This window comes from Marmota marmota, unplaced genomic scaffold (genome assembly GCF_001458135.2).
Source record: "Marmota marmota marmota unplaced genomic scaffold, marMar, whole genome shotgun sequence".
NCBI classification, from domain to species: Eukaryota; Metazoa; Chordata; class Mammalia; order Rodentia; family Sciuridae; genus Marmota; species Marmota marmota.
This window is the reverse complement of record NW_026000057.1, coordinates 6,030,767-6,055,983: the sequence shown is the minus strand read 5'-3', so window position 1 is coordinate 6,055,983 and position 25,217 is coordinate 6,030,767. Positions and strand designations below refer to the sequence as shown.

The 25,217-nt window shown below is 40.1% G+C and overlaps 1 protein-coding gene across 1 annotated transcript in view; it reads right to left on the bottom strand.

The window, feature by feature from the left end:
* Positions 1 to 25,217, bottom strand: part of Arhgap10 (Rho GTPase activating protein 10) — a 258,740-nt gene that overhangs the window by 18,945 nt on the left and 214,578 nt on the right. The window contains exon 22 of the mRNA XM_048813852.1: positions 6,280 to 6,439. Within this exon, the coding sequence (XP_048669809.1) occupies positions 6,280 to 6,439 (160 nt within the window). The remainder of the gene's footprint in view (positions 1 to 6,279; positions 6,440 to 25,217) is intronic.

Here is a 25,217-nt window from a genome sequence, read left to right as displayed (position 1 = left end):
TCAGTCCCACAAGAGGCACAGAAAGGAAAAAATGTCTGAAAAGAATTTAAAAGGCTGTATGGGCTCACAGCAAGGTGATATGCAACCCCTGACCACTTGTTCCCTGTTCCTCCTTAGACTTCACCTTGAACTCCAGTCTCTCTGAGTCCACCCAGGGGCTGTTGCTGTCTTCATTATGGAAGCAGTTGCTGGTCCTAATACCTTCTTTACAGTACCCAGTAGCAGACAGCACATCCTTACCTATGGTCCTGCTATAGACCTCAATCCACGGAACCCACGACATTTTGTAACCAGGGCCAACTTAGAGGTAAACAGAGAAAATTTGCTAGCCTTATTAGGTAACGATCTCCCCAAGAGCCAGTTAAGATGCTGAAATTCCATGATGGGCTGTTCATTCCTTTGGTTTAAGTGTGACCCTCCCCTGATCTCTTTCTAAATTTACATAGCTTCTCTGCATTACAAAAGCAATATGTGTTTGTTTTAGTTGTGAGCAAAAAAAACTGACATGCAAAGAAATAAATTCTTTTTTCTTTAAATATGTATTCTTAGCTGTAGGTGGACACAATACTTTTATTTATTTATTTATTTATTTATTTATTTATTTTTATGGGGGTCCTCAGGACTGAACCCAGTGCCTCATTCATGCTAGGCAAGAGCTCTACCACTGAGCCACAACCCAGCCCTCCTTTTTTCCTTTGTGAAATAATTATCATGGGATTATGGTCAAAATATTAAGATGCTAATTTCTAGAGTGAACTGATTGCCCTGGTTCAACAGAGACCAGGAGCCCTGAAATCACAGTTGCACAGATGGGGCTGGGAAAGTGCGGCTCAGTGGTGCAGTGCCTCCGAGAGAGGGGGCCCTGCTTTGGACCCCCAACGCCAAACAGCAGAACATGGGAACAAAAGCACACACAGCTGAGAAGGGCTCTTGGAAGGGGAAGGGAGAGAGAAATGAAGGGTGAAGAGGAAGGAAGAAAGAGAAGAATACATGACCACTGACCCATAATTTCTAAAAACGTTGCCAAAATCCTCAGAAATCTGTTCAAAAACTGTTTAAAATGATTACCTTTCTGAATTTCAGACAGATCATTTATGATTTACTGTCGCATTCTAAGCCACAAATCATATTTAAGGGTTACTTTGGCATCACCATGCTAAGAAGAAGTCTTGGAGCAATAACCAAGTAATTTGAAATGCCAAGCAGGTGCCTCTGGGAAACCTCAAAACTTTGCTTAAACATGCCCAATTTAAAGAAGCAAGTGATTTCATTGACAAGAGTAAAAATGGTAACCAGTGAGGGCACCCAAGGTATGTAGATAAAGATAACATGCACGAGGCTCTCTATGGGAAGAAGAGTAAACTATCGGGCACTTTCAAATAACACAGGGTTGGAGGCACAGCTCAGTGGTAAACAATGTGCTTAGCATGCATAAGGTCCAGCAGCAAATAAATAACCACCTAACTAAACTCTGGGTAGACATGGTCTCTGGAGCACACACTGGCTGGGGGCAATAGCTCAAAATAGATGCTCTTGGAATACCCTAATATCCAGGATAAACAAAGCCAAGCATCTCAGTGGATAGAAAGAAAAGCACTCCCTCCTGACCTGCTAGACCCAGAGTAAGATGCACCTCAGGGTACCACCTCCCCAGCTAGAAAGAGCTGTTCTAGCATGCTACCATTTTGAACATGGCAGGAAGGGAAGTATGCCTTTTCATTTGAAATCTGCAGAGGAAGCAGAGAGCAATGCCCTGTATTTCTTAAAAGAGATTTTCTTTTGTGGCAGGGAACCTAAAAGGATTACTTGTCAAAGACCTGGCTCCATCAATTACAATCGAGGAAAACCTGTTTAGAGAAAACTACTTTATTGGGAGGTGGGGGATCCTTTGGAACATTTGAAATATCTTGACCTATGATGTAATGTCCTCCAAGGAAACTGAGCTAGCAATTCTTCACTGGCAATGAAGTCACCCATCACCTTACTGAGTGTACAGGTAAGTAATAGCTCTAGATTCATTGACTGCAATGAATAATACCCACAAGTCATAAACATCAGCAGAAACCCAAGAAATCCAATTCTGCCTATTGTTTTCCACCTGCCAGAGGCCACAGCTGTATTTACACACTACTTCTATCAGATCATAGCTTCTGTAGGTTTTCCTCTGCAAATGTGCTTTCCAGTGGTGGAGGCTGTGGTATTTCTATATAACAGGGAGACAGGGGTCCTCTGTGATCCACATGTATGTGGACTCCATTCCTTAGGACCTAAGATAAGGCAAGTGTTGGTTTTGGAACATTCGATCAACCACGCTAGTTGAAAATCAAATGGCACAGGTAGTCTCCTTTTCAAAGCCCTGGACAAAGTTTTAATGACTCCACAGCAACTTTAGAACAATCAGCATTTACTAAGAACCCACTATAGCCAAAACTGTATATCTGGTACACCAAGATGAAAAGTGAGCAAAAGAAGAGAACCACACACAATGAGAACTAGATTTACAAATGCTAAGGAAACAAAGAAAAATGCTGTAAAGAGAAAACAGTAAGACAAAGTCTGCAGAATTCCTGGGAAAAAAAAATTAATCTTTCTAAGGGAAGAAAGAAGATGAGCTAAAAACCAAACATAGTGGCCTAAGAGACATGCAATGATATTCAGAAAGACATGTGCTTTCCAAAAGGGAAGCATTTTTATAAGCACATAATTAAGAAATCAGTTACCAATAACTATGTCAATATCACAAACGAAAGTTCAAAGCATGTAAGTTCCAAAAATCAAACTCATACCACTGGGAATTCTATGACCAAGCTTGGGGTAAGGGAAAAATTAAATGTAAAGATACATACATGCATACCACATAAATGTCAAATACTACTAAAAGGCAAATATTATCTAATGCTCAAAGGCAGTATTTTCTTAACGCCAAATAATAAGTGTTTTAAAAAATGTATGTTCTCATGTGGAAGATAAAACCACTGATCTCAAAGAAGTAGAGGAGAAGAAGGATTAGAAACTGGATGAATTTGGCATTGTGGTGCACGCCTGTTATTCCAGTGGCTTGGGAGGCCAAGGCATGAGGATTTCAAGTTCAAAGCCAGCCTCAGCAAGTTAGTGAGGCAAAAAGCAACTCAGTGAAACCCTGTGTAATACATATTATATATATATACATATATATATATATATATATATATGTATATATATATAATATGTATTACACAGGGTTTCACTGAGTTGCTTTTTGCCTCACTAACTTGCTGAGGCTGGCTTTGAACTTGAAATCCTCATGCCTTGGCCTCCCAAGCCACTGGAATAACAGGCGTGCACCACAATGCCAAATTCATCCAGTTTCTAATCCTTCTTCTCCTCTACTTCTTTGAGATCAGTGGTTTTATCTTCCACATGAGAACATACATTTTTTAAAACACTTATTATTTGGCGTTAAGAAAATACTGCCTTTGAGCATTAGATAATATTTGCCTTTTAGTAGTATTTGACATTTATGTGGTATGCATGTATGTATCTTTACATTTAATTTTTCCCTTACCCCAAGCTTGGTCATAGAATTCCCAGTGGTATGAGTTTGATTTTTGGAACTTACATGCTTTGAACTTTCGTTTGTGATATTGACATAGTTATTGGTAACTGATTTCTTAATTATGTGCTTATAAAAATGCTTCCCTTTTGGAAAGCACATGTCTTTCTGAATATCATTGCATGTCTCTTAGGCCACTATGTTTGGTTTTTAGCTCATCTTCTTTCTTCCCTTAGAAAGATTAATTTTTTTTTCCCAGGAATTCTGCAGACTTTGTCTTACTGTTTTCTCTTTACAGCATTTTTCNTATATATATATATATATATATATATATATATACATATACATATATATATATATATATTATATAGGCTGGGGATGTGGCTCAGTGGTAAGTACCCCTGGGTTTAATCCCCGGTACCAAAAAAAGAAAAAAAACTGGGGGGAGGTGAGAGGGTTGGAGAGAGGTATTTAATGGGTGCTGGGTTACAGGTGGGCCAGAAGAATAACTTCTAATGCACTATGGCACAGGGGGGTAACTGGTCAACAACTGGTTTTATGTTTCAAAATAGCTAATACAGATGATCTGGAATATTCCCCCAAAAAGAAATGATAAATGTTTGAGATGACGGAGTACTCACTACTCTGACCTGATTGTTGTACATTATATAAATGTATTGAAATGTCACGCCATATCCCACAAATATATATCAATTAAAAATAAAAACATGAGAAAAAACAGGGAAAAGAAATCACTTATCCTAATTACAGTCATCAGAAAAGATGTCCATAATTAATACATGAACCACACATGGAGGGAGAGACAACAGACCCCAGGCCAGGGCTCACCCATCATAACCTTAACCTGGGAAGTTGCTAGAAATACAGGCTTTAAGACCACTTCTCAGACCTACTGAATCATCAGCTCTGAGATAGAGCCCGGAGAGTTATTTTTATTTTTTTGTGTTCTTAAAAGCAGACCCAGGGCCTCATGCACACTAAACACATGCTCTACCAGCGCATGGATACAGATTTTAATAAGCCCTACAGGTGATTCTGAGATGTGTTCAAATTTGAGATAAATCTGGGCTGATACTCTCCCAAGTAAATCCTTTAAAACACATTCCAGCAGCAATCTAATGCTTAAGAGAAACAGAAATGCATTTCATCCACTGCATGAGGAAAGTCAAGTTCTTGAAATAGGAGCAATTCTACATTATAACAAAACCTCCCTCCCGGACCCGCTTCCACTACTTCCCGCCCCCACCCCTTTTGGCCTCTCGAAACTAGAGTGCTTTTCATGACATTTTCAAATGTGTATGAATAGGAAGCTGGGGATTTCACTCCTCATTTGATTTATGACCAAAAATATCAGGCTCTTCTTGTTTCAGGCCCGGATGTGTTGTGAATTCAACGCCATCCCATGGCTCATAATGTCACTTTTCTGCAGAGCCACTATGGAAGAAAAATAACTGACTAAACTGTTCTCCTCTGACTGAGATACACACTTACTGAAAGAAATAATTAGGGATCTGGTTCTCACTAAAACACACACAGGCTAAATTCCACCTCCAGTTCAGCCAGGGCTAGAGTTTCTGAGTTCCTGTGCAACTGATGTTATGGTTACTAGTAGTATTAAAGTGAAAGAGACTTTTTTTTTAAAAAAAAATATTTTTATATGTATTTTTAGTTGTTAATGGACCTTTATTTTATTCGTTTATTTATATGTGGTGCTGAGAATCAAACCCAGTGCCTCACACATGCTAGGCAAGCGCTCTACCACTGAGCCACCAAAGTGACTTTTTATAGTGGATAAAGAGTAGTAAAGGTGACAAGCAAAATTTGAGAAACACATATTTAAATCCACCATAAACAATCTTTGGCATGTAAATAAACATATACGACTATCTTGGGGTGAGGAGGGACATCATGCACCTCTGGAGAATTTGTTTCCATACTTGGCGTTTCACTGAGATTTTAGGTAAGCTTTTCAGAGTCTTCAGGTCACCCCAAAATTTCAATATGCCAGATTTCTCCTGGTCTCTCTTAATACTTAATAAGTTCATAATGATTTCATGTGAATCCAGCTGTAACTATAAAAAGCCAAGTAATGTGAGGAACAATTTCCAATCCATTTAAAGTCCCAAGAATGCCCAACTGGGGTCAGATGACATCATTATCTACAATTTATTTTAAGCAACTTTGGTTTAAAAAATTTTTAATGCTCTCTGGGTGAATTATAAATATATTTTTGGTTGTGACTTGATTGACTAATCCAGTAATGTCTTGTAATTGTTAGTGAAGTTGTTTTTGTCTTCTCTAAGCATTTGTTTAAAACTGCATGCCCTTTAGAGATCCCGCCCACCCTGAATTTGTACTCACTCTGTTGCCTGAGTCAACACAGCAAGAGAAAACCTCATGTAATCAAGCAAGTCCAAGGTATTTTGTATTAGTATGATTTGTACTAATATGCCTAAGCTGATCTGCACATGTCTGGCACTAAATCAAAGAGAAGAGACAGTCAGATGTCATTCATCAAGTCTCCATTATGCAAGAAGCTAAGGAATAAAACTGACCAGAATGCTAACATGAAGCTGTCAAAAAATCATATGCCTGAAATATTCTATAGACAATTGTGAAAGACTATCCGTCACCATGCACATATTCTCATCTCTCTCACTGGCCATGTAAAGAAGATGGTCACGGTGTTCCTCCACTCAGCACCAAACCCAAGCACAGCAACTTACGTGGTGGATGTCCACTCCCCACAGCTCCCTCCATCTGACAGAAGGTGGTTTCTCTCTGGTCCAGGAGGCCCATGAACAGTTGCACTCGTGGGCGATGGGGAGGACAGTGAGTCCTGACTGCCGGTGGGGGTGTCCTCCTTAGGAAGATTGGGATTGTCACCTAGGGGGAAAAGAACAAGTTTCAAACAACCTCAGAAGAAAAAATAACTCCACTAATAATTACATGGCATTACTTGATTAGTCAATCAAATTATATTCCAAATTACATTTACAATTCAGCCTGAGAGTATTTGGGTGTCCTGTCTTTGAAGGTGTGTGGGAGGGTATGCGCGCGCATGTGCATGTGTTTAACCAAAAATGCTTAAAAGAAACCACAGGTTACTGTTGTTTAGATCTGAAGTGTCCCTTAAAGTCCTGTGTGTTAAAGGCTTCGCCCCAGCCTGTGGTCCCAGTGGGAGGCAGCAGAACTTTTAGAAGGTAGGATTTTGTGGGAGGTCTTCTGGTTTGGGGGGTATGCCCTTGGAGGAGACAGTGAGACCCCGGCCCCCACCTCTTCCTCTCATTCCTTCCCAGCCAACAGCTTTTCTCTGCCACATGCTCCCTGTCCTCATGACCTGCCTCACCACAGGCCAAAAGCAAAGGGGCCAATGAGTCATGGACTTCTACCTCTAAAACTGTGAACCATAAAAAATCTTCTCTCTGTAAAAGCAGATTTACCTCAGGTGTTGAGACAGAATGAATGACCAGTAAGAGATGAAGAAAATACAATAACCAAAATGAGACCCAACAGAAGACGAAAGCAATACCACCCACCCAGTGACTTCCTAACCTATAAGGAGCCCAGGTTAGGTGACATCATCAGGGCAGCCCGGGCAGCCAGCCAGTCTGACCTCTCATTGGCTAGTCACCTGTTGGTTCTTTAAGCCAGTCTCAGTCACTACTTGGCACATAATAAATTAAACAACTCTAAAAGGACCTCACCTTCTGAGCTAGTATCTTGGACTACAATCTGTAATACCCAATTTATTAAAACCTCAGGCACAGGGAAACTCCCATTTCCCTGTGAGCATCAGGGAAGATGGCATATCAAGAATCAGTAAACCAATACTAAAAGGCACTTCCTAAATGAGTTGTGTGGCTTATGCTTTCACAGAAAGCACAAGGAACGACATTTAGTATCATGTGTAGACCTATGGCCCTGGTTACAATGCAAGAGACAGAAAGCTGGGGAGCCCAATAACATCTGGTTCCCTCAAAAGATCAGCTACCATGAAATGTACCAGCATTGCACCCAGTAGAGCTTGGCTCTTCAGTCCAAACCATAGCCCCTATTAAATTTAACTCCTCCAGGGTGACTTACAGAGGTAGCAGTTTCCAGGAAGCTAACAGCCTCCACTGTAGAGGTTATGGGTCATAACAGTTGGTCAACAAACTGCTGTGGAAGCACATGATACATGAGGTTCCTAACTCAGCCAGCAAGAGGCTCTAGCCAAGACTTCAGAACTTCTCAGTCCAGGGTCCTTGATACTAAGTATACATGAATGCTAGGAACAGTAAAGAACTTGCTTAGATGGATTTTAGTTCTCCTAAAAATGAAGCACAAGAGAAATTCCAGGCTCTAAAGCTAGTCCCAAGATGGCTAGTCTTGAAAACTAAGTGTAGACAATGAATCTTAATGACCTCTGATCCAGCTTACAACTGAAGTGAAGAGAGAATCCTAGAAACAGAAACCTAGAAGTTTGGATGCAGGGAAGCAGGAGTCGAGAGACAGTGGTGATGTCTGCTGGTGGGGGTGGGTAGGTAGTCAGGAGGATAAACATGGATGACCTTATGCAGAAGATTCTTACAGGGAGTTCTTGAGCTCTTTCTGTTGCAAGCATGTTACAGGAAGGGTGGGGGATAAAGTGGTACAAGAGATGAATGAATGATCTCTGTGGGCAGATCTTTCCCCAGGTCCAAGCCCCCCTAAAGTCTTGCTCTGTCTCTGTTCACAAACATACAATCTAGAATACTGTTTGACTGCTCTTTGTGCAAAGTAACTTTTTCCACAGCCCTTTACCACAAACAGGTTTAGTAATCGGAGAAACTCAACCCCAAAAGAAAGGCCAATTCTGAGGTAAATGAACCAAAAACCACTGATAGACCACTGCTATAATTCCTTTTGATTTATTTTCTTTGGGGGATAGAGTTCACTTCAGAACAAAGACTGCCTCTTCCCTGTGCTTGGAGAGCTCAACTCCAGCCAGTTCTTTTCTGCAAATGAGCCCCAGGCAGCAAGGACTAGAGCTCCAGCCCTCCTGGTCTTCCCAGCATCCCTCAGACATCATGACCAACTGCGCCCTACAAAACAAGAGGGTCTCTAATGCAACCCTCAATATGGGGCCTGCAGGATAGCTGCCAACTCAGAGCTTGCTTAGAAGCAGCAAAATATCATGGGTCCTGAAGCAGAGCAGGATCCCTGCAAGAATAAGTGGGACACACGTGTTTGCCCGGCTTCCAGAGGCGGCTTCCTGGCCCCCAGTTCCTCTGGGCAGCATTCCCTGACTGTAAGGCAGGGCATGATGTGGCAAAAGCAGCCACGGAGAGTCTGGATCAGTTTATTCCTTGACTCATTCCTACCAGGAGAAAGCTTTCAACAAGAAACAAGTTCAGGGAACTGGAGACCAAGGGTCTAACGTTACTTTAAAAAGATGCCAAGCTGATTCCCATCGCCTCTAATCCACTTCCCAAGCAGACTGACACAGCACAAATTGTCATTCAACATACTGAATCACATTCTATTAAAGAGTATTCTCTCTTCCTGCCAAACAGTGGCAAACTTAACCTCCAAGTGAAAATAACAGGTAGAAGGGAACAGCTTTACGCACACTGATCAAAGGAAGCATACCTCACTTCCCAAGTGCACAAAAACTCCTTCCTTCACTGTTCACGAATGAGCTTATCTACTGGAGACGCTGAATTCTGGGGAGAAGCATGATATACACAAACTTTAAAAACTTATAGCCTTTTCTGAAGATTTAGTGACCAAGAATCAGATTACCACTTTCTAATTAGTGTAAAAAAAAAAATTTTTTTTTTAAATCTTCTGTGTTCCACTGTCTCAGGAATGCATTTTAAATCCTATGAAACTAACTCCTAATTGAGAATTAAAATCAGATACTTTTATTTTCCACCTATCATTTCTTTTTATAAAAAAAATATTTTTATTGTTGTAGATGGACACAACACCTTTATTTTCTTATTTTTTTTTAAATTTAGTGTTCATGGACCTTTATTTTATTTATTTATATGTGGTGCTGAGAACCAAACCCAGTGCCTCACATGTGCTAGGCAAGCGCTCTACCACTGAGCCATAACCGTAGTCCCCACCTATCACTTCTTTTGGGTGGCCACAGAACTGCTCCCCTCAGGTGTTACCCTTTACTGGGCATCTGCAGACATCACCTGTGAGTATAAACATAGTTGCAGCATTTGAACAAAAATGGTACCAAAGGACTTCCATTATGAACAAACTAGAAGAAACAAAACTCATTTGAAAATGAGCTACCATCACAGTGAAGGAAAAAATGACTTCCTCTTGACATCTAGCTTCGTTCTCACCTTCTCCACAAACCACCTGCCAAACCACCTTGTTTCTTTTCTTCTCTGGCACAACTTAAGCTGCCGTCAATTTTGCATTTCACTCTGGCATAACAGTGTTGCAACTCCATTTAGTCCCCATTTCTGTCATACATTTTTGAGGAAGCCATGTCTGTTCTGGTAATCCCTTAAGAATACTCTGCAGTGCCAGGCACATCAGGAGACTTCAGGAAATACTGTGGACTCTGCCACAAGAAATATCATGAATATGGAAAGCCACTGCCTCTAGGAACTGAGAAGGGAAGAAAACTGAAGAACCTCAAAATATTCTCACAGAATCTGCATGCAGCTTCCAGGCCTCATCCTCCTTCTTCCAAGCCACAAGCATTTCTCACCCTCTTTAGTCACTCAACCAGCGTTTCCTGAGCTTCTGCTTTTGTTCCAAACACACTAGAGATGCCGAGATGGAAAGGTAAACCCTCAGTTTCTACCCTAAAAGTGCTCACAGAATAGAGCACAGAGGACAGGTAGAAAGAAACAGGCCAAAAGCTGGTGTTTGCTGTCATGTGATTATCTTAAGGAGCTTTGAGACTCAGAAAAAAGGAGTTCCAAATCTGACAGTGGGAGGGGTGGAAGACATGTGGGAGTCAAGCAACAGAAACAGGGAGAAATCACTGCCAGACTTTCAAGACTGAGCCTCAGCAGAGAAAAATTCAAGGTTGAAAGAAGAGAAACAGGAGAGACCATGGCAGATTTCAGAGCCACAAACAGTTGAATTTGGCAGGGGGACAGGGTCTGAGGCAGAGAGTCAATGTATTGAGAGTGTATGAAAGTGGGGAAAGAGCTTTAGTATATAACAGCAAAGCACATGAATTTATTCTGCAGGTGCTGAAGAGATACTGGAGGGATTAAGCAGGGAGCGATATGATCCAGAGAATGGATTCAAGAGATATTCAGGCATTTGAGTCATTAAAGCTCAATGAATACAGGTGAAAGGTGAGAGAAACTTAAGATGACTCTCAGGTGCTCATGAAAATCATATAAAAAAGCATAAGGGAGGTGAAGAAAAATGACTTCACTTTCATATCAGCTACTTGATTTCCCTGTTCATTCAAACTTCCTTTTCTCCCTGAGGTGCTGGGGATGGAACCCAGGGACTCCCAGATGCAGGACAAGCACCCTACCACTGAGCTGCACCCCTGTCCCCTGATTTGTTTATGGGCCTAAGCCCATGACCAAGTGCTTTCTTTCCATGATAGACTAAACAATTTTCAGAGACTGGCAGAAAATTAGATCAAAAGGAGTGAATGAGAACTTCTATCATTAAAGGATGCTTATGTTCTTAATTTTAATATTTTGATAAGCTCTTTAAACTTTTCTTCTCTCTTGCCAGTAAATGGATGGATCTGGAGACTATCATGCTAAGTGAAATAAGTCAATCCCAGAAAACCAAAGGTGGAATGCTCTCTCTGATATGCGGATGTTAACACAAAGGGGGGTGGGGGAATAAAAGTTCAGTGGATTAGACAAAAGAGAATGAAGGGAAGAGAGGGGAGATGGGAACAGAAAAGACAGTAGAATGAATTAGACATAACTTTCCTATGTTCACATATGAATATACCACCAGTGAAACTCCATATCATATACAACCTCAAGAAGGGGATCCTATTAGAATAAGTTATACTTCATGTGTGAATAAAATGACAAAATATATTCTACTGTATGTATAGCTAAAAAACAATATTTTTAAAATACATATGAGAAATGAAAAAAATTCTAATGACAAACTATTCTACTCTTCTAGTTATTTCACTTCAGACTTGCTTTTGCATTGCTAGAAGGAACAGAACTTTATATTTCCCTTCCATTTCATTCATTTCTTCTTTGTCTTCTCAAATATATGATCTAATACTTTAAAAGAAGCCGTCCCCTTTGCTCTTCCTCCACTGAGCCTGAGATGTGGGCATGGTATGAATCCACAGGTGTCCCCCATTCCTCCACAATTGCGGGAATGGACTGTCTCCATAGCAGCAGGCTAGTCTATGTTCCCCATCCTTAAACACCTGGCTCATGCATTAGCAGAAGTAAGTAAGAAAGCAGCAGAAAAGAGGAAAGGGAAAAAAATGCACGAAGAGGAGATCTCATGAATCTGCTGGATATCATTTACACAAAGCTCACAGGCTAACACTGCAGGTTCCTTATCAAGCCAGAATAATCTCAGATGCTTCTAATTATCAAACAGTTAATCATCAGGATCAAAGAAAGATTTACTGAGAACAAAATAGCCGCACTTATAACAACACAGTAACAGTGTTATGAGAAAGCCCCATCAAGTACTTTCCAGCTAACACAGCAATGAAAGTAGATGCCCATTCCTCCTCCTCCCGTACACGCCCAGCAACCCCAGAGGATAAAACGGCATTTTAGGGGTTGGGTTGTAGTTCAGTGGTTGAGCACTTGCCTAGCACATGTGAGGTACTGGGTTTGATCATCAAAACCACAAAAAAATAAATTTATTGTGTCCATCTATAACTAAAAATATATATTTCTAAAAATATTATTTAAAAAATACAAAGATACAAGTGCCTTAAAAATTTGTTCTATATCTCTGCAGTAGAAGCAAAAAGAAATACTCAGAGAAATATTCAGTGGAAGCATACACACATCAAAGGCTAATGGTTCCAAGCCCCATCAAAACCAGCCAGACATTGAAATCTTGTGGGGTTCTCAGTTCCTGAGATACAACAGGCCTGGGGCAGGAAGGTTAGAATCTGGCTCTTGCTAAGGAAATGCAGGCCGGGAGAAGCTCTCCACACTAAATGGAGGCCCAAAATCTGTGAGCAGGTTTCCCCTTTGCCTGGGAAATAGGATTTGGCAATTCTTCGCCTCCAAACCGTGGGACGAGAGTTACGTGACAGGCAATAAGACAACCTGGTTCCGAATCAAGCACCTGGTAAACTGTGGAAGCAACAGCTGGAGAGGGGAAAGGAAAAACAGGAGGGAGGAGGAGGAGCCAAACCATGCACACATAGCCCTCCTTCACCAAGGATGCACAAACCCAAACTTCTAAGAACAAAGGAAACCAAGATAGCCAACAAACTCAACAAATAAGAAAACTTGGATATTTAGAGATGTGCAATATAGAGAATGAAACTTGTTTCTCCCTGAACAAACAAACTGAGATGAAGAAATATTTTAAAAATCATGACCTAGTTCACCAAAGCAATTTCGAAAGAACTCAACCTAAAGGACTCAAGAGTGCCAAAAAGGAGAATAAAGAAAATTCTGCACATAAGACGTTACTGAGAAATTTAAGAATGCCAAATACAAAGGAAAAAACCAAAATGCATACAGATATAAAGAGCAGATCATAAAAAAGGAAAGAAAAAGAACCAGACTGACATCAGACTACTGAACAGCAACACTAAGTGCAGAACAAAATTGAAGTAATTTTTAAAGTATTAAAAAAAATTTTGAGCAGAGAACTGTATATTCAAACTGTCAAACTGCCATTCAAATGTGAAGGCATAATAAAAATATTATCAGACATAAAAATCCCCAAAGGTCTGACATCCAAAGAACTATATTGGTAACACTCTTAAAGAAATTCCTCTAGATTTAAATAAAAGAAGCAACACAGGATATTCAACTAACTTGATAATGCCTATTGTGGTCTTTAAAAAGAAAATAAAGGACAAGAAAAAAAAGGAAAGAAAATAACCAAAATAATTCAGAACCAAAATTCTACAAAAATACCAGCTTGGGGATGAAGGCAGGTCAGAGGGAACTGGGAGTCCACTCAACAGAGTGTCTATTTAGAGGTAGAGGGAGACATACAACAAAGTTCTAAAACTCAACAGAGAAATGAGACTGCAAGACTCAAAACAAGGACAACCACTTTAGGGGAAAAAAAAAAAACAGAACATACATCACTGGGAAACAGCAGAACATCATTTGCTTTTATAAAAAGGAAAGGAGGAGAAACAAATCAAAATGCATTAAATGAAAAATACAAAATGCCAGAAATCCCAACATAATGATAATTACAATATATAAAAATGGGTTAAACTCACCATTTAAAGATTGTATTTCTTTTTTTAAATTTTTAATTAGTTATCAATGGACCTTTATTTATATGTGGTGCTGAGAATCAAACCCAGTGCCTCATACATGGTAGGCAAGCACTCCACCACTGAACCATAACCCCAGACCACCCCCAAAATGTATTTCTTCAATACAATAATATGCTGACAATAAGGAACATGATTGAAGTGAAAAGACAAAGAAAGGTTGAACAATAGAAAATGAATATATTATGGAATCTCAACCAAAAGCAAAGTTTATAACCCTAATAAACGACATGAGGGTCATTTATGCAGTTTAATGAATAAGATGATCAAGCAAGAAGCAGCTAATGATATAGCCTCAAGGAGTAAATTACAGACCTGCAAGGAAAAATAGAAAAATCAACCACTGCAGTTGGATGTTTTAACACATTGCTCTCAGAAACTAATATCAAGAAACAACATTGTCTGTAACCAACAACACAAAGCTGATCCATTTTGTACACACACACGCACGCACACACACACAACTCCCAATAATCATGTACACACTTTTCAACAATGCATGGAATATTTTTGAAGGAAGGCTAGACAGTCTCAAATTTGAAAAGAATACTATGTCAATTCTCTTCTCAGGCCAGACTTGCAGAATAATCAATAGCTAATAAAAAATATATTTTACAATTTCTTTTTTTTTCTATAAAGTTCTTTGTTTTACCTTTACTTATTTTTTTTTAATGTGGTGTTGAGGATTGAACCCAGTGCCTCACATGTGCCAGGCAAGCACTCTACCATTAAGCCACAACCCCAGCCCTATTTTACAATTTCTTACATTGAGAACCTAACTATGGTTAGAAAGGAAATCATAATAAAAATTAAGAAATCTTCAAATAAAAACATTTCTTAAGATTTGTATGACAGGGGGAAAAAATGCCAAAGAGAACTTTACAGTTTTAAAACAAGAAAGTTTCAGAACATTTTTATGCCGTATTTAAATAGACATTCTTCCTAAATATTGATAGTCAAAGAACAGTCATCATGACTGTTTAAATATTCAAATTAAATTCAGTCAATTTGAACTCTCAATGAAATGAGAATTCACTGAAATATGGTGTCTCTATATTTTAGTATACTCACTCAACAGGGATTACTTGTACACTGTAATTAATACACACAAGCTACTCCATAAAATGAAAAGCTAATATTCTTAACGATTTCTTTTATTATTTAGTAGCACATAAAACTTTTAGAAGAATATCTCCAAGATCACTGTAGAAATTGAAGAAAAAACATGATCTGACATATAAAAACTCAATATACAGAAGTGAATCTCAAAGAAACATCTATTTTATCTTTGACAGTGGCTTCAACCAAAATTGGGTAGACCTTCCCCGGCAGGGGATGAGCAAAGCAGCTCTGGTTAACACCCACCTCTGCCCCTGTTCCCTTGTGCCTAGATTCACCTGCCTGTCATCCTGCATTTCTTATCTTTCTCATGGGGCCACTCAGTAATCACCTATAATCCCTTGCTTAGAATGTCTCAGCCCTGCCCAGATGGCACGTTTGTTGTATTGATGCTGCACCTGAGGACTTGAAAATCTAGGCTTGAGTTCCACCTCTGGAGAGGGCTCAGAAGGTGAGAATGAAAGCTGGATATACTGTGCACCAAGTTGTGCTGCTTGCTAAAATGTGATTAAACCTCAATGACAAACACGACTGGGCCAAAGACTTGGTGGTCAATGGTCAATAGCTCAGGCAATGAAGTCCCCGGGAAAAGCTGAAACTGGGAGGGGCATATGAAATCTGCAGAGGAGANTTTGACATTGTAAATGAAATCTAACATTGAACGGCCAATGTGGAGGTGACCTGTTTAAAGTTAAATCTGTCATGGAGCTATCGAGAAGCGTCAGCCAACATAATCGATGGCGTGGGGACCAATAACTGAATTTTAAAATTGATAGAGATCAAAGGACATCCCTACCATTTGTTCTTTAAAGATCCAGTGCATGAAAGAGAAGGGTCACCAAGCAGTGCTACTTCCTAAAATGTGGCTAAACCAGGTAATGGCATCCACTCAACTCATAGGAAACAAGACATCTTAGAACTGTCACACTGGACCAAAACAGTGACACATCTAGCATGGTATTCTGTTTTTTAACAAGGACATCCAAGGTTGTTCTATTTGTCCACGGCCTTGTTCTTCCTACCCAAGTCTGAGAAGCACATCATGACATCTTTGGATATTCAAATGGCTGTGTGTAAGTGTGAACAGTGAAACATACAAGATATCCAATTCTGATAAGCAACATGACCTCCAGAACAGCTTCCCATGACTTGCTATTGCTCCAAAGGCAAGACTGCAGTGTCGCTCAATGTTTTCTTTTTGCATCTGGTCCGGAGCCCTAGCACCACCCTAATTATTGACTTGCAGAAACCAAGGCAGCCAGATACCCACAGTTACTGGGAGAATGAAGGACACAAGCAAAGGCCACACCCACACAGCATAGAAGAACAATCTCTCTGTCCTCGCTGGGCCATCTAAGATTGACTTCCTTTAAGTAGCCCATTCCATGGCTGTTGAAAACAAGTCAGGCTTGTTTCTTCACATTTCAACCATGCTTGGCTGGACCAGAAGGCCATGGAGTCCTATGACCTTTGAAGTTGCAGTCTACAAATGGAATGACAGGTGCCCAGCAGAGCAGTGTGTGAGCAGCATGGCTGAGAAGGGCCATGTCAGATCCAAAAGCCAATTAGCACCTCGCCAGCCAAAGAAAACCTAGTAGTCCTCTTCCATCTTCCATGTGCTAGTCGACTTAAACTAAAATGATCTGGGAACCAAGTAAGAAAACTCTCTTTATGAAGCACTATCAATAGTGACATCAAACAGGTAAGATCTAGCCCAAAAAAAAAAAAAAAAAGAGTCCAAAGTCAGATGAAAAATAAAATTCAGAGATTTTTTTTTTTCCAGATTTTTCAGGCCAGACTAGTTATTCTCATCCTCCTCAAAATCTGGGCTGGAGAATTATCTCATACATTATCTCATACATTAAATTTTCCTCAAAATGTACCTACTCACACATAAACATGCAGTTTCCTAAGTAAACAAGTTTTTAAATAAAGANTTTTAAATAAAGAGAGTTTAAGGGCGGGGGGGCGGGGGGCGATCTAAGTTTGACTTAAAGACTGAACTTCTAAATTAGAAAGATGTTGGGTATCTTTCTTTAGAAAGTGAATCCAACCCTGAATCCAATCCATTCAAATAAGTTCTGCTTTACTGTCCATGGAGAAGCAGGTGGTAAATGATGACTGAAAACAGTTTAGAAAACCCTCCTTACCTCTTACATTATGGAAAAAGGGAAGGGGATGAAGAAATTAACCCTGCCAACCGCCCATTAAGGAAGGAAGCCGCCAGTCTCTCAGCAGGAGGAGGTACTCTGTAACGCGGGTTATAGCTGCCAAGTGGAAGGGAGGTTCCTAAAGTCCCATTTACCCCAGTTCCCACTCTCAGTAGGGGACAAATGTCCCCATTCTCCTCTCTTCATTTTGCTCTCATGATGTAAGACCAGCCAAAATGGGAACCGCAGTGAAATTAAATAACATACAGACTAGAGGCAGTCACTAGATGGATGAGAATAATTCACGTGGGTCATAGGATTTTTTTTATTTGTTTTTTAATTAGTTACACATGACAGTACAATGACCTTGACATATCATACATTTGAATCAGATGGGATATAAGATCTCATTTTTCTGATAGGATTTCTTTATCTGAAATTGTGTGTAGGAAAAGGAAATGTGACTCTCTGGGCAACAGCTTCTCCCACCCCCCCCCAATGCCAAAAGCACCAAACCAAAACTACACATGGATCTGGACCCTCCCCAAAACACTGACCAAGAGAAAAGGCAACTTCTGAGCTCTAAATTAAAACATCATATGAAGTTCGGAAATGATGCAATGAAACTGCCGTAAGCTAATAAAGTAAATTGCATTTTGTACTGCCCAAAGATTTAAAACAGTGAAGCATAAAGCCTGCCTTAAAAAAGCCACTGGACAGGGCTGGGTTGTGGCTCAGTGGTAGAGAGCTTGCCTAGCACGTGCGAGGTCCTGGGTTCGATCCTCAGCACCACAAAAAAATAAGTAAATAAATTAAGGTATTGTGTTCAACTACAACTAAAAAATAAACATTTAAAAGGAAAAAAAGCCACTGGACAACTAAGACATGTCCAAAGTGTATGCTAGGAAAAGCTCATGAGGGAACTGGCTGTGTTATCATCAATCACATGACAAGAGACGCAGACCCCATTATAAAGTCACACCACCAGCTGATGGGCATTGGGTTACAATTCAAGGAGCCACCTCCACTTCTTGCAGAGGTTGATGAAAAGCAGGAACAATTCAATTACAAAGCAAGAAATACCAGTTCAGTTGCAATGTCAACAGAAGTCAAGGCAAACTGCCTTACTTGGTAAAGCAGAGAGCAGTTTTATATCATAATCACAGTCCTGGGGCATTATTTAGAGACTGAGATCTCCGCCTACATCAACAAGCAAAACAATCTAACAACATACTATTATCCTTAGGAAGCTGATCCTCAATCAACCCATCTTCCATAAACTTCTGTGGACACTTGCCACTTTGACAGCTCAGGAAATTGGGAGTGCTATGCTCAGAACAAACTCCGGACAAATTCAACAATGAGGGTGGCTGGAGTCCTAGCTATTTACCTATCCTGTGCTCCTAGCTGTTCTTCTCATCTAAAGAAAGTTAAATTATCATCAACTGTCAGACTGAGATGCTAGGAAACATTAAACATGGTGTTATGCAGGACAACAACCCAGAAGATCAAATTACATTTTCTTTGAAAGAATACCAATCTGAAAGTACAATTGAAGCTCTCCTACTTGATGTCAGGCCCTTGAGAAAACGTAAAAGCTCAAATTCTTAGTATTTACTACATATCTGGGGGTTTGCATCCATGAACTCAGTTGTTCTTGGCAAAACACATGTCAAAGTTTTATTGCCCAAACTCCTGAGGCTTACATGGGGATTTGCTGAGATCATAAAAGTCATCAAGAGGAGACCAGGGATTTCAATCCAGGTTTGTTTAAATCCAAACTCAACCACAAATAAGTCTACCATTCAATAAAACTCTTTGCTGCCTAAGTATTTCCTATAATAGGGATCCTGGAATGTTAGGACAATGCTACTCTGAGAAAGAAGCCTGGGTAAAAGGTGACAGGTACATTAAGTCTAACAGGAAAACACTAAGCACTAAGGGCTGGTCATTCTCAATGTGGTGCCCACACTCTCTCTCCAGGTCAACTCATCTAGAAAGACACCATACCCTTTCTTTCTATGGCTCTGCTTTTTATTCCTTCTACCTCAAAATCTTAAACTCATATCCAACTCACCAAGCAAGAAGCACAGAGCTAAAATGAAACTTGTAATTTACATGCACATGAATGTATGTATGTTGTCAGTCCATATTTACATGTGTGTATATGTGCAACAGTAATCACTATAGAAAATAGGAAATACAGACATATATTTGTAAATCAGCAGATTATTATCCTCTAAGGAAAGCTATTGTTATAACTGATCATTTATCCAGAGCTTTATGCTTATACATGGATTTACATAGTGTTTTCTTTAAAGATTATTTTGACAATTCTGTACCTTTCTGTTTTCATTCAAAAGCATTTATGTATATTACTTCTATGGGAACATTTTTATCACTATTGGGAGACTAAAAGTGAATGTTTGGTTAGTTAGGAAACTGTTTGGCTAGGCTATTGAACTCAAGGACCTCTTATAAGTACATATGTATAACAGAATGCACAAAATACTATACAGCTCAGAAAAAAAAAAGAAGAGGAAAGCTCTATCACGACAGGAAAAGCAACAAAAAATAGATGATTTTTTTTTTAAAGTAGAGATCTAGCTCTTGGGTATAGAAGATGATAAATAAGGACTTAGAGCTATATTTTCTTTCACATATACATACGCATACCAAGAATTCCAGGAGGATACATATGAAAGTAGAAGTTGAACCGTGTGTAACTGCTGATAACTCAATCATTTCTGATTTATACAGATAGCAGTTTCACTTGGTACAGCCTTAGTAATGATGGTAGTTTTAAAATCCTGTTTGGATCTCAACTCAACAGATTTCAGAAACCATAGGCTGAACCGCATGAAATTCTCAATGCTTTACTATTTTTGACCTAAAAACTGTAAAGAAAAAAAACTTGATATTATTGACATTAGATAATTTTGGACCTAAAAGATGGTGATTTTCTATGGCTTAACCTATTATTTTCAGCGGTTTTAGATCTGGTTTGCAGATGCAAGAACTGAGCCCATAAGATGGTATGGAATCTTTCCATTTTATGTCTTTCTAGACTTCTTGTTTTGTCAAATCCGGGAAAGTTTTATCTACTTAAAAACAATTGTGTAAAGAAAAGAGAGGTGCTGGAATGGTGGCACGTGCCTGTGATCCCTACTCGGGCAGCTGAGGCAGATGGATCACCCAGTTTAAGGCCAGCCTCAGCAACTTAGTGAGATTTCAAGCCACTTAGTGAGACCTTTCTTAAAATAAAGTTTAGGGATACAGCTCAGTGGCAGAGCACCCCTAGGCTGAATAAACAGTATCCCCCTCCACACACACACACATAAAAAAAACAGACCAAAAAAGTGTGCGGGTGAGTTAACAGAAAAATTCAGGCCTCAAATTTCTGACTGTGTTCAATTCTCAAAATGTATTAACAAGCAGCTACCTGAGCCATCCTCACTACAACTAGCCCAAGACCAGATGTTGTTTACTTAGGTAGGTGTGGCATAAATCACAGTAAAAATACTTGTGCAATACTGAATATCACTGAATTTAAATGCTCATTTCCTCCCACCTCTCCATAGAAAGAAGCACCTGCTTTTCTCCTGGTGGGCCCACCTCTGTAACAGTGCATTGGCCCCACCTTAAAAACCATGCCCACTGCCCGCAATTCCTTCTTTCTCTCCTGCATCAAGACCTCAGTTCTGAATTCCTTACAGCAAAGCTAGTCATTTCTTTCTTTTTTTTAGTTGCAGATGGACACAACATCTTTATCATATCTATTTATTTTTATGTGGTGAAGATTGAAACAAGTGCCTCATGCATGCAAGGCAAGTGCTTTACCCCTGAGCTACAACTCAAGCCCCGCCCCCTTTTAAAAATAAATCAACATGAGAATAAAAAAGTGAAACTACATGGTTCAACCTGTAGTTGTTTATTTCAAAAGATGCATAGAATTTCTCTCAAAAGTTTCCAGAGACAACTAAGAATATTTGCTAACTTCACGGAAGAAAAGACCCTTGATCACCCGACTAGCATTTAGCACACTGGCAGGCAGGTTAAGAACCCAGATGACCTAGGTTCCATCTTGGTTTTGCCACTGACCAGCTGTGAGATATGGAGAAGTCACTGACCTCTCTGTGCCTTGGTTTCCTCAACTATTCAACAGGGATAACAACATAACCTATAGGAGTTTTCTGAGGATTACCTGAGCTTCATAAACATTGCTAAGAAACAATATTTGGTGTTTAATAGAGTAATATACAACCGTACACTGTTCTAACTTTCTGAATTTTATATTGTGTTATTGCATTAAGGGAACCAAGATAACAAATGGAGACGCAATCAGTTTCTATTGAGACCCGAAGAGACAAATAAAATCATGACCATAAATACATTTCAGACTTGAAAATTATGCTGCAAGCAGGCACACAGAGTACCACAGAAAGCAGAACGAGCCTTCACAAGGAGCCTGGCTTCAAAGATGCTGCTGAAGCTATTGAAAGCCAACCAGAGACGATTCGTGATCAACACAGGAGGAGCAGCCTCTGTGGTTGACTTCATCTTGCACGACTGCTTTTTCCCCATAGCTGGTAAGGATGCACGAAGCCACCAGGAATCAGCCATGGGTTTTCTTTGTTGTATTAACTGTAGACAACACTCTGATATCATGGTCATTTTTATCATGGTCCATAAAAGTTTTTCACTCAGAATTGGCCACACTGAAATAATACCTTCCCCTTCAAGATTTCTGCTCATCTTCCTGGCTACCAAGAAAACCCTTCAAATCAGTCACTCTTGACAGCCTTAAAAAATTCTTCTTCATTCAGGATAAACAATACTTTGGTTGGTTTGAAAAGATGTTTCTTAGACAGCCCAGCTACCTCCTACGCTGCAAGAGTTTCAAAGAGGGCTATAAAGAGAGTGACAGCTGCTTGAATTCAGAAGTCGAAATTAAAATAAAAGCTATTAGAAGTGGGGAAAAAAAAACCCCACTCCACAGGGAGACAGGCTTTAAAGAATTTTTCTCTCTTCTATAAATTCTAGTTACCTGCCATGAACTTATTTTCACCACAGACGCAGCTATGTATTTTTTAAGGCGTTAAATAAGTTTTTCTCCTCCTGAGAGAGGGGGAAATGTTCATCCCACACAGCAGCATAGTTAAGATTATACAGGAAGTCGCAAAAGAAGTTGCCTTTGCTTTGTCACTAGCATCGGGGGGCTGAGCTCCAGGGGAGGCTCTGGGAGACGCCCGTGTGGGGAGGCGCGGTACACGATTTATAGACACGCCACAACTCAATTACAGCCCTGAATTTCTGGCTGCCTTTTCTAACCCATTGATCTCGTCATTGTAAAAGTGAGTTAAGAAATAATCTGTCTACATATACTGTCACGGATTCAAGTGTGGTCTTGAATTTAACTTCATAACACAATAATTCCATGTCAAGGAATCCGAACATGCTCCCCAGAGATGTCAAGAGGCCTTCACACTCAGGAAGCTATTATCCACAGCCCACCCATGAAATGTCATGCAAAAAAAAGAACGGGGAGAAGAAAGATTTCCGAGCTTAAGAAAAAGATGGGGTGATGACAATTCTGTGTCAAGCTGATCAGATATGTCTATGAAGAAGCGTTGATAGCTGCAGGGTAGCACAGCAAATCCAAGGCACTATGAGGTCTTCCTCACACTTCTCCCCCTGCTTGTGTGTCCTGCTAACATGTGGGTGAGGACAGGTGAGCCTGTGTTCAAGGAGGGACTTTCTAAAGGTATTTCCTTGGGAACTGAAGTTAGAGAGCATATAGCTGCTCTGGATGTTAGCTGTCCTTCCCTGACTTGATAGAAGTAAGAGTCTCCCAGGGTAGAGGTGGCCTCTGCTTTACAATGAGCCTATGGATGAATGTGGACGGAGCTGTGAAAATAAGCAGCTCTTCCTTGTTTATAGTTATGAGGCTATCCTTTCTCTAAGACGACATTTTAATAACATTAAAATATTTATTCAATATTTCTCTTTCTACCGACCTTCCATTTACATTCTTTAAACCAATACTTTTTATACTGTTTTCACTAAACCTGTTTTCCAGTAAGAAATCCAATAAGAACATGTATTGAATATACTAACAAAATACACACTTTCTTCTTTTCGATGGAAAGATGGTTTGCAACTTGAAGAAAAACAAAAATTCATGGCCAAAATGAAGGCCTAAACACAAGGAGAAAGTCCCATATGAGCTAAACATTAGCTGATGACATCCATTCTGATTCTGCCTTCATTTCCCCATCTAGTCAGTTAAGAAGTCCCAACATCTCTCCCAGCCATCCATTTTATTTTACCTTCCTAGTACTAATTCTACTCACACCCACCTAAGCCTAAATTAACTTGACCAGCCTTTTACTGTAGCCTTCCTGATTCCTACAGGCAGGTTAAGTCAGTTTAAGTCTTCTTAAATATCATCATCAAAAAGTGGTAATTTGGGGCTGGGGTTGTGACTTAGTGGTAGAGTGCTCGTCTAGTATGCATGAGGCACTGGGTTCGAACCTCAGCACCACATAAAAATAAAGAAAATAAAGTCCATCAACAACTAAAAAAATATTTTGAAAAAACAGTGGTAATTCTTCTCCCCTGCTGACAAACAGTCGGTGCTTATAGCAAGGCTCCTGCTCCTTGCTATAAGGCACTCTGGCTCTGAGAGTAATATTGAAGAGCAATATCTGAGTGCTTACTATGGTGCTAAACATGTTATCCACCATCACCTTCTCAACCATCCTCAGTAGCAGATACTGTCATTACCTGACTGCATTAACAGACTATATTTAAAGAGCACGACCAATGTGCCTGAGAGGAATAAGAATACACATTCATCAGCCCAGGCTCTCCCCGCCCATTCACTCCCTGTCACCTGTCACTAAGGAAGGTGTCAGCCCTGGCCCTTCTTGTCAGGCTACCTCCTCTCACCCTCACCTTGCTCTTGCTCTCTACTGTCTCAGGTCTTCTTTTGGGTTAGCCACCCGCCTCCACCTGGAGCCCTTTCCCAGACACATCCAAATGACTCAGTTCAAAGAAACTTTAAACCTGACCCTATATGTACCACAGCTCTGAGCTCCCTCCTCAGAGGTCTCCTCTCTTCCGCAGCCTGCCACCAGGCACCTGCTGCCAAACTGCTTCATATTCTACTGTCTAGTGACAAACAGGATAAAAAAAAAAATTTTTTTAAATGAACTTCTTAAAGGAGACGTGGTGTGGCACGATGGGGATCTTATAAAAGTTCCTTAGTAGATATTCCATTTTAGTTTCCAGTACCCTAAAAACCACTAACAAATAAGAGAGGCAGAAAAACTCCAATTCATAAGGCCTTACAGTAGCATGCTTTCTATTCTCTTGTTCATGAGTCACAATTAAACCAGATTCTTTCAGCCAACCTAAGGTAGTAAATTTATATCATCAGCATTACTCTTGACATGTGATACTTCAATGTTCAGTGATTACTCAAAGTACCAAATCAATATTATTGAGGCTAAAAGGACATCTATATGCGACTTTTTGTCCTACTTTACTTTTTTTTCTGCTCACCTCCTGCCCCCTGCTTTTGTACTGGGGATTGAACCCAGGGACACTTCACCCCTGTGCTACATCCCCTGACCTATTTATTTATTCACGTACTGGGGAGTGAACCCAGGGGTGCTTAACCACTGAGCCGTAACCCCAGCCCCCCCCCTTTTTTTTTTTTTTTTTGGAAACAGGGCCTTGCTAATTTGCTAAGACTGGCCTAGAACTTGTGATTCTCCTGCCTGAGCTGAGCCTCCTGAGGCGCTGGGACTACAGGTGTGGGCCATTGTGCCTGGCTCCTGCTCTGATTTTGGAGACTGATCCAGATCAGGATATAATCCTACTTAGAACACAAGGAAAGGATCACACTTGGTCGTTCATCCATCTCTCTCTCAATCCTAGTGAGCATTTTCCTTTT